The sequence below is a fragment of the Montipora foliosa genome, chromosome 4 (genome assembly GCF_036669935.1).
Source record: "Montipora foliosa isolate CH-2021 chromosome 4, ASM3666993v2, whole genome shotgun sequence".
Taxonomy (NCBI): Eukaryota; Metazoa; Cnidaria; class Anthozoa; order Scleractinia; family Acroporidae; genus Montipora; species Montipora foliosa.
In genome coordinates, this window is record NC_090872.1 from 15204000 (window position 1) to 15213999 (window position 10000).

Consider the following 10000-nt stretch of genomic DNA (forward strand, 5'->3'; position numbering starts at 1 on the left):
TAATCTTAAATAAATGAAGGGGTAGTTTCTAAAGAAACTGTGGTGCTGCGTCGGTGGGGAAGTAGTATACAAAAATTTGGTTTTATCAACGGAGTTGATAATGTAAATTTGCCACCGTACAGAGATTCTAAAAGCTGACGTTTCGAGCGTTAGCCCTTCGTCAGACGAAGGGCTAACGCTCGAAACGTCAGCTTTTAGAATCTCTGTACGGTGGCAAATTTACATTATCAACTCCGTTGATAAAACCAAATTTTTGTATAATCTTAAATAGTTCCCTGAGCCTTGGATAGAGTGAACATAGGCTACATGTACCTCAACGTAGCCAAGACAAACTCAACTTCTTCGCGTTGGTCATTTACTATGTTCTCTCTAGATGTTGCCAACCTACCTTCCGCGATTTCGCGAAATTTAGCCTCTGCATCTTTTTGCTTATTTTTATCAGGATGGTACTTCATGGCAAGCTTTCGAAAAGCCTTTTTGATCTGTCTGTCGTTCGCATCCCTCGAAACACCCAAAATCTTGTAATAGTCCTTCGCAAGTGCCAAATCGATGTTCGCGAATACGCTAAAAGCTGCAGTCACAAGCAAAACGAGATTGTCACAATTCATTGTCTTTCACGCTTCAAGATTGAGTTTTAGGAACTCAGTGCACAGGCAAGTAATAATAAATATGTAAAAGTGAAGAGCTTGGAATCGCTGGAGTTTTTCACTAAAATTGCTATTACAAAATTGACCGGTTCGTGGCTCCACGAAGTGAAAACTGCAACGTTAGCTACGAAGCGTTTTCTGATTGGTTAGTTTATCTGCATGACGTTTCACTTCCTCTCTGACAGGACCTCTGACAGTTTGTATTTCCCACAAATCCTTGGCGTCGTTTTACGATCAAAACAAATATGGCGGACGAGTCATCGGACGAAGATATTGACGTACAGAATGGATACGATGGAGAACTGGACATTTTCCTTCCTGACGGTTCAGTGTCGGATACTAGTGATTCTGCAGGTAATGCTTCCTCGAAGAATGATGCAAAAGCTCATTTAGGAATGATATTACAGTGATGTTTTGCTTGCTTATGAATACTACATGTTGCACAGCTGTTTAGCTGCATGTACTTCCAAGATTCTAATCCTTGTTTACAAGAGCATCTGGCATTGGAGCCCTGAAGCGCTGCCGGCCTTTTGTTTCTCAGACTACGCTGCAGTCTATTTACAACGCCTTGATTCAACCTCATATTTTTTTATTACTGCAGTGAGGTTTGGGGGCATTCATTGGGACATTCCATTTTTTATCCGCACCCCCCTATGGAAGGCATTTTTTGAAATGTCAAGAAGGACCCTGTCGGAATCTGGATTTTCTGCTCCAGTTTAGGGGGTTGGAATTGGGAGTCTTTGTTCTATACAAAAACGGGCCTGTCGGAATCAAGCTTCAGAGTAAAAGGAGCCTGTCGGAATCTAACTTCAGAGGTGAAAGGTGTAAGAAACAGCAACTGCGTATTTGAGAATTACGAATCAAGATTTATTCGAGTTCCATCTAGTCGAGCGACGTTTACAACACGAGGCTGGAACGCTTAAGCACATGCTACAGGTGCGATCACGTGTAAAACAGATTTGATTGGTTAAATTAACAATAACAGAAACATGTGGTTAAATATCAAAGTAACGCAACTTGTCGGATAAAAAATGCAATGTCCCATTGTGGCACTACTTTGGCAAATATGCTCCAAATATTGCAAAACTTTCTAGTTGCGATTCTAGTTCTGGCCCCTTATTTGGACAGCTAGACTGGAAAAGGTTAATTAGATAATAAGCAACGTCAAATTCAAGTGGCCGTGGTCTATAAGTCGCTACACGGCGTTGCTCCTAATTACATGTATCTTAGCTCTCTTTTCAGTCAAAGAAATATCTCTTATAATTTGAGGGACAACAAGAACAAACTGGTCATTCCACTGCCCCGCACTAACTTCCTTAAAAACAGTTTGAGGTACAATGGTGCTGTCATCTGGAATAACCTTTCCCTGGAACTGCGGCAAGTGGAAACTATCAATAGCTTTCAAAGGGGCTGTCACAATTTTTTTGCCTGACCATTTATACACAGGATTCCTGTAAAGCAGGTTTATTAATTTCTTCAGGGGTGGGGATAATTTTTACACACCTAATATTTTAGCTTTATTTTAGAGGGGATTTTGATACTTTTAGATAGATATACAGAGCTTGTAGTGTTGTTATTTGTGATGAATTCACCGTGTCTAAATAAAGTTATTACTTACTTACTTACAAATGTATTTGCTCGCGTGTATAAATAAAAATAGACTCAATGGTACGTTAACAATAAAAATATAATAACAAGATTAATCCACACGAACAGGGTTTGCTATTGAGACAGTTTACAAATCCAGAACGTTTTTGGATATAACATGGATGTCTTTTTTCCCCAAAAGAAGAACAGACTCAGGCCTTGAATTAGTGGCTCCGAGGCAGATAATCATGCACTAACTTAATTACTACACTAGTAGAATAAAGTATCAGTATCGTATCAGTATCATTGGTTTGTTTGCATGTTCCCATTTTCAGCTGAAATCGTTCAAGATAGTGGTAGTGAGGATAGTGACACCATGAACTTTGACCCCTCACTTCCTGCACAGCATCAGGTGAAGCACTAAACTTAGGCGACTTTATTACTTCAGAAAATTTGTAAGTCTTTCAAATGCTCTATAAAATACATGTAGATAAAATAAATAATTGTATTGTGCATAATGCATAGTAATATTTATATTGAGAATGGCCTTATTAATAGATGGTTTTCACAGTGACATCATCAAATTCTAAAATCAAAACCGCAAGGTGTTTTGAATTTTTATCTTTCAGAGGTTGAAGATGATCTAGAAATAAATCTTTTTTCAAGTTTCCAGTTCCATAAAATGACTTTCTTTTAAAAAATACAGCATTTTGTATTTCCGAATATTTGTCAACATGTGTGACACCATAATTATACAAAGTTATTTGGTTGAAGAAAATGTCTATGCCTATGCATCTCAGTTGTTTGAGCATTTCAAGTACACCACCCTGTACATTAGGAGATGTATTTTATCTCATGAGCGAAAAGTAAGTGCTTTCTTTGCTACGTGAATTCCAGATGTTCGTATCGATTTCTGGCTGCCATATTGGTGCACAACGGTGGTGCACCAAGATGGCAGCTCCATACAGAACTCTATAAAGTTGCGTGAAATGCTTCGACAAATCTCCTACCGCACAGACCTGAGAATTGGTGAGGTGATTTATAAATATATGTGTCTCTTACAACATTCCAAATTTTTTCGCTTATTTCATTTAACGGTTTCATTTTTTTTTGTGTGTGACAGTGAAAATGATCTATAGCCAACAGTTCATATCAAGCTGTGTATTGAATCCACTTTAGAATACAACTGTCAAGTAGATTTGCTCTATTTAAGCAAGTGTGTTGTTATTGTTTTCACACTGTAACAGTATCTTGGGGATGAGATGGATGAGTTTAGCGGTCGTACGTATCATGAGCCTGGGTCACATGTCAATCTTCCACTGTTGATGATGCCTGACTTAGTTCTGGTCCCTGGTCAAACCCTGCCTCTTCATTTGTTTCGTCCGCAGGTTAGAAGATGATTTTAATCTATCCATAGACTGTAATATTAGGATATGGGCTTTCAGCAACTCAGCTGTAATAGAGTCAATCCCTGGGGCTATTGCCATTTTAAAGTCCTTATATGGTTTCCTTAACTTCACCTAACGTTGGCTCACTGACTGAAATCTCCTCACTTATTTCATTGAACTCGAATCCACAGTCTTCTTCACTAGTTATTGGGTTTTCTGGTTCTTCTCTATTAAGCACTTCTTTAAAGTGCTCTGTCCATCTTGACTGCACTTCATCTTTTCCACTTTTAATAGGAGGTTTCCATTTTTGTCTAACACTCAAATTTCATTTGATTTGATTGCAGATTGTATCAATGATCAAGAATATCATAGAAAAAGACAGGACATTTGGGTTAGTAAATTCAAGGTAAGTTGGTCAGTAGACAGACCGGAAGTTATTCTATAAACAGGACTGAGCTTTTTTTTGTATCACTATGGGACGATAAGGCCCCCTATGGTCCCATCACAGATTACAGTGTTTCTTTTATTGCCAGAAACCATTCTTCCTTTCTGTTCTTCCTTCCTTTCATTCTTTTAGCCCTATCATTTAAATTCACTTTGAAGTGCTAAACATGAGTAGGGCAGGTGTCTGTTGACAATTTGTTTAGATATTAGTAACTAAAGGTACTTTTTACTTATGAGTAGATTGATCACAAAGCAACATTATTTCACCTGTTACGGCCACATGCAAGAGTCCATCAGGTGTAAACTTAAGATGTGCCCCAAATAAAGTTATTTTAAGTGCAGCTGTGGAGTGTAGGAAAGACCTGTCACCACATTTACTTTTTTGATATTATTCTTCAGAAATAGTGGCAATCAGAGCCAGCTTTTAGCAGCCATTGGTACAACTGTTGAGATATTTTCCATGAAAGAAGAAACTGATAGTGGTATTTGCACTTTGAGAATCAAAGCTACAGGGAGGCAAAGGTTTAAAATTAAAGAGCTGAGGAGACAAGTTGATGGGTCAGTATAATCATACATGGACTTTCATTTCTTTAGAGAGGCTTAAAAACACTTTGTGTTTAGATTGTACTGTTCTGGGAAAATAGTCACACCTGCCTGACAAAAGTTATTTCGATAATAAAATTACTATTAGTATTAAAGTAATATTATTATTGACACCCACCCACACCCAGAACACTAACCTCATAAATTGAATTTCCAGTGACCCTTTTCTGAAGAAGGGGAACAAGTAGCTTGACATGTACCAATCTGCCAAAGGTTCATCCCAACTAGATCTGCCTTCAGTTTACAGGTTTATCACAAACCTACAAAATGACCACTCCCAGATCAGTTGATAGCTCAGTAATTAACAGTTATTGTTAATTTAAGCTTATTATTCTACAAGGGAATGCTGGATATGAAGTGATAGATAAATATGCACCTTGTTGGTTGTAAAAAGTTTAAGAAAAGTAAATTCTTTGTCTATAGTGGAAGTGCACTTAGCTATTAAGCTTGTTCACAGGCACGCCACTTTTAATATTAATCTGAAAGAAACAATTCAAACTTAACAGAAACATGATTAGGAACCCCGACTGGCAGGAGGCAACCAGTTGGCAATTTACAACGAGTGGTAGAGTTGAATCTGGGACAACCGGCAACAAATCCAAACCAGAGGTTAGAACGGGACTGGAACCTGGGACGACTGCATGCAAACCAAACGTACTAATCGCTGGGCCATGCCACCTCCTCAATCATTTTATACCCAGCAAACCATTTTTTTCGGAGAGCTGCAAAAACGTCTTCAGCTTGCTTTAAAAAAATAAGTGCTTGAAAATAATAAGCCCCCCGGGGGGCTTAATAGAGGATTTACGGTATATGAAGTGATGACCTGTGTCGGAGTGCTGAGTGACATTAGGTGACGTGTTAATGTTGGTTCACTTTTAAGTTTTGGTCCAAAGGACAAAATACCAATTTAGTCATGGTACTGAGGCATGTTGTTCCCTTCTATTCTTGTCTGACTACAGAATCCTGCGAGCCACAGTCCATGTGTTACCTGAAATCACCCTTCCCTCCCACCCTGAAGGCTCTTTCTGGTCCTGTTATCACAAGTTTGGTTGCCAAGCAACCACAAGTGGCATGCTTGAAAAACCTTACCAGATCTCCACAGGCAAAAACAGGCTGGGGAAAACTAAGCACAAGAAGGTAGGGTTCTAACATTTCACAAGCTTTGGCAGAAGTGAACTTTTGCTATTGCGCATACGTTCTGCGCATCTTGAGACACTCTGGTGTCCTGTGGGTGATGCTTACCAACACACGGGTATTTTTGCATGGTTTAAAACTACCGGTATGCAGAGAAAGCAGAACTTAGCAAGTGCTCTTGCTATCCAAAAAGAAAATTGGGGATAACCATGCATTTTTCAGAGATAATTAAGCTTCAATTTGGAAAGGAATGGGATACATTGCTTTGTAATTCACAGCTTTTTACAAATATTGTTGATTAATTATCTTTGAAAAATATGTGGTTGCCCCCAATTTTCTTTTATGATTTCAATAACACTGTCTTGTTGAGATCTGCTTTCCCCACAATTAGTAGGTACCATCCTTAATGAACAACCAAACTCAAATTCCAAGAGGGCAACCTTTGAAGTATTACAGTAAAAACAAATGGTTCAGGTCAGCACTCATACACAATCTTATGCAGGGGCCGGGGCCTTAGCAAAACCTGCAAGTTGATAACCTTAGGTAACCCTAAAGCTCATCATTTTTTTATTTTAAACACTACAGCCTTAATAAGAGTGGCTCTCTTTACAGGTACCCATTAGTCTCAGTTCCTGGCCAAGATGGGTTTATGAACAATACAACCCAGTAAGTCAAAGCATCTTCATCTTATTTACCAGACGAGCAGGATTAGCATTACACTTGTAACCATTCACAGGCAAATTAAACCTTAAACCCAGAGTGGTATTTTTCTAATAACGCACACAAAAAGAAAACAGAAAACAAAACAGTAGAGTGGAGTAGATATTTTTTTGTGCATGGTATCTGCATCATATTAAGTCTTCCCTTATGAACTACGCCAATCTTCCTAGCTGCACATAAAAAAGGATAATTAACAATTATTCTTCGAGGGCGGGCTGGATATGAAGTGATAGATAACCAACAAGGCGTGTAGCGCCAAGTTGGTTATAATTATTTTATACCCAGCAATTCTTCCATGTTAATTAATTTTATCTGCCTCGGTCAATTCCGGTCCAAAACGGCTTTTGTCGGCCATTTCTTCTCAGAGCTGCAAAAATGTTTTCAGCTCCCTTTATTGCTGACGCCTTCCTTGACCATATTAGGTACAGCAGGTATATGAACTGATAACCTGTGTCCGGCAATCCGATGAAAATGCTGGAAATCTGATATCTGTAGTTCCGTTTTTAGTGAAGGTTATTATCCAGACCGTGTTTGAAGGTCCCTAAAACTTTAGGAAAGACTCTGACGACCCAATTTTGTCAAAATCTTCCAGAGAAGTTGCTTGCTGCAATTCCTTTAGCTTCTTCTTCTTTTTCTCAACCTTTTAAAGTGCGTCATTGGACATATACCTCTCCCATAGTTTTCCAAATTTGCCGATTTTATGTTGCTCTCATCCAATGGTTGAATTTGTCAAGATCATCGCGCCATCAGGTCTTTGGGTGCCCGCGGTTTCTTGTCAGCTGTCTCGTGTGGCCTCGAGGTGTTCACTGTCAGAGTGACTGTTATCAGTTCGTCTCATGACGTGACCAGCCCAGTTCCATTTCAGTCTGCTTGTTGCCTGTAAGCGGGCTCTTCCGTTGAAAATGGCGCGCGGTCGAAATATCCTCTTCCGTTGAAAATGGCGCGCGGTCGAAATATAAGGGCTTGGTAACTGATCGTAGACCTGACGTTTTAGTACAATGGGCCTCTTTAGTTGGGCATTACGAATCTCGTATCCAACAAGGGCGAATAGCGATGTTTCTCCTGACGTCACCTATTGTTATTAGAGAGCTTACGAATCGACGACTTTCGCACGACGGCGCCGTTGAGTCAGGTCATAGTCCGGCGTCGTCGTCCTGTAGAAATTTGAATTTACGATTCAGCAAAGACGACGACGTTTGTTCGCGGGTGGCAAATTTTCCCGCCGTTTCTGAAGTTTGTTTTTCTCTTTTCACAAGGTAGGTTATTCGAACCAAAATGCCTAACTTCAGAGAAACGAGAGCTTGTATTGCATACGCTTATCAAAAAAGCTTCATAAACGAACAAGAATTTGTGCTTTTATATGATTTCCACAAGTCAACAAACCCAGAGTTTCCGTACTGGAACTATGAAAGGTTTGATTTGGACGAGAAAACAAACGACGAGTGCAAGGCCGACTTTCGTTTCTACCGGGATGACATTTATAAACTTGCTGAACAGCTGCAGCTGCCTGATGAGATAACCACTTACAATGGTTTAGTTGTAGCTTCGGTACCTGCCTTATGCATGTACCTCAAGCGCTATGCATATCCTTGTCGATATGGAGATTTGGTTTGTCATTTTGCCAGACCGGTTCCTGAGCTTTCTATCATAACAAACCATATGATGGACTTGATTTACGGTCGGTGGCACCATCTACAATGGTTTAGTTGTAGCTTCGGTACCTGCCTTATGCATGTACCTTCAGAAGGTGCTCACTTGAATCAGTTGAATGAAAACAGAAAAAAATCAAAAACATGTGCCAAGAACTTGATTGATACTTGATCAATGATTTATTTGGAAAAAAAACCTGAAGCATCGAGAGAAACATTCAGAAAACTTTAACAACTAACCTTACGTCCTGTTATTTTCGAGACGCCGGCAAATCGCGCTCACCAACGTCGTCGACTTTGGCGCGACTCTGGCGAGGGCCCATATAGGCATGCGCAGAGGTCATGTCACGCAATCTAACGGCGTCGTCGTGCAAACGTCGTCGATTCGTAAGCTCCCTATTAATATGCCAACCAGAACCCAATTGGCTGTTGAAACAATGACTTCCTTTGTTCCTTGGTTGGCAAATTTGAATATCAAAAGAAATGTGACGTCAATGTTTGTAAACAAGAAATATCGCCATAGAATAATTGTTTTATTAAATTCTCAACCTTCGGTTTTATTTTAATTTTTAATTTTATTTAAGTTTATAACCGGAAAGTGATTCAAATCAAAACTTGACATTTGGTGCATTTTTGCACAGCTCTTCCGGCAGCTGTATCGTCAGATGTTACCAAGAAACTTACATGTCATGTTTCTCCAAGAAAGTTGCATTACCAGCGAAATCCTACTCGTCTGGACTTTTACAGCGTTTGGAAATAACGGGATAATTAGTTGTAGGTTCTAGGAAACCCTTAAGTTGCGTGTTGCTTATGTGGCGGGTCGTTGCGTGATGGGTGGTTGGACATGTACTTTTAGTAGTATTCATTCTATCCTTTTCTTCTTGTCTTGTTTCATTTTAGTACGTACTGATTGAGTTAATAAAGAGAGAATTAAAAAGTTGGAGTGAGACACTTCGTCTTGAGAATGTTCCTAATTCACCAACAGGTATTGATCATGAAAGGTGGAAGTGATCCTCGCACTAACTTAGATGTCAGCGGTGCAATGCTCTAGAGCAACTGCACTGGAATCCCAGAGGTCAAATGGGTTCAAATCCCTTTGAGGCCACCTGCTGTAGTTTTTAGGTGTCTATAAGAGAACTTTTTTTTGCAGTAAGGTCGTGTTCTATTGGTAAACCTCAACCGTTTCAACCGCAACTGGTTTCGGTTGAAGCGGTTGAGGTTTCCCAATAGAACGCTTTCCCAACCGTTTTCGGTTGAAACGCGGTAACTCCTGGCTGGGAATAGTCATTACCAGACTTCTCAGCGTTGACAAGTTGAGGTCTGAACGCAACACGGCAGGAGCCCGCGGCCGACTTTAAATGGCCCGCGTAAACGACAGCGGTTGCATGCTGCCAATGCTTTTTCTACCATTTCAACCTAGTTTGATGCCGGTTGAAAAAGTTGATCAACCAAACCAACCGAAACCGGTTTTTTTCCCAATAGAACACAAAAAAACCCAACCAAATCAACCAACTAAAAACGGTTGATCCCAATATAACACGACCTAAATTTTTTATCAAATGAATTGTAAACAACCTAGAACGTGTGACAGATTTGTGCGTGCGGGGCAACGTCGGCAACTAAACTAGTCAAACCGGTTCTCTACTGTACAATAACGAGGTGTACAAATATCTAACTGTACAATATCGTGCAATATTTGTACTCGTTTCCGGTGCGTTTTTTGTACAAAAACTAATACAGTTGGATAATAAATGTAATATATTTCATTCTGGTATTGATCATGATCTTGCATAATTCAGTTTTTAACCGACGGGTCCTACGGTTTTGT

The 10000-nt window shown here is 39.7% G+C and overlaps 2 protein-coding genes across 4 annotated transcripts in view; one reads left to right on the forward strand and one right to left on the reverse strand.

The window, feature by feature from the left end:
* Window positions 1-772, reverse strand: part of LOC137999997 (dnaJ homolog subfamily B member 9-like) — a 9716-nt gene extending 8944 nt beyond the window's left edge. Inside the window, exon 1 of the mRNA XM_068846076.1 lies at window positions 389-772. Within this exon, the coding sequence (XP_068702177.1) occupies window positions 389-608 (220 nt within the window). The 5' untranslated portion in view covers window positions 609-772. The remainder of the gene's footprint in view (window positions 1-388) is intronic.
* A 96-nt stretch (window positions 773-868) lies between these two features.
* The window catches only part of LOC137999995 (protein cereblon-like), a 15238-nt gene continuing 6106 nt past the window's right edge, over window positions 869-10000 (forward strand). The window contains exons 1-9 of one of the 3 annotated variants that reach the window (XM_068846073.1): window positions 896-1001; window positions 1878-2024; window positions 2570-2646; window positions 3482-3622; window positions 3967-4028; window positions 4466-4624; window positions 5629-5806; window positions 6416-6469; window positions 9073-9157. In XM_068846073.1, coding sequence (XP_068702174.1) covers window positions 1985-2024; window positions 2570-2646; window positions 3482-3622; window positions 3967-4028; window positions 4466-4624; window positions 5629-5806; window positions 6416-6469; window positions 9073-9157 — 796 coding nt within the window. In that variant the 5' untranslated portion in view covers window positions 896-1001; window positions 1878-1984. Of the gene's footprint in view, window positions 1002-1877; window positions 2025-2568; window positions 2690-3481; window positions 3623-3966; window positions 4029-4465; window positions 4625-5628; window positions 5807-6415; window positions 6470-9072; window positions 9158-10000 lie in introns of those variants that run through there. The other 2 variants (XM_068846072.1, XM_068846074.1) reach the window with 2 other exon arrangements.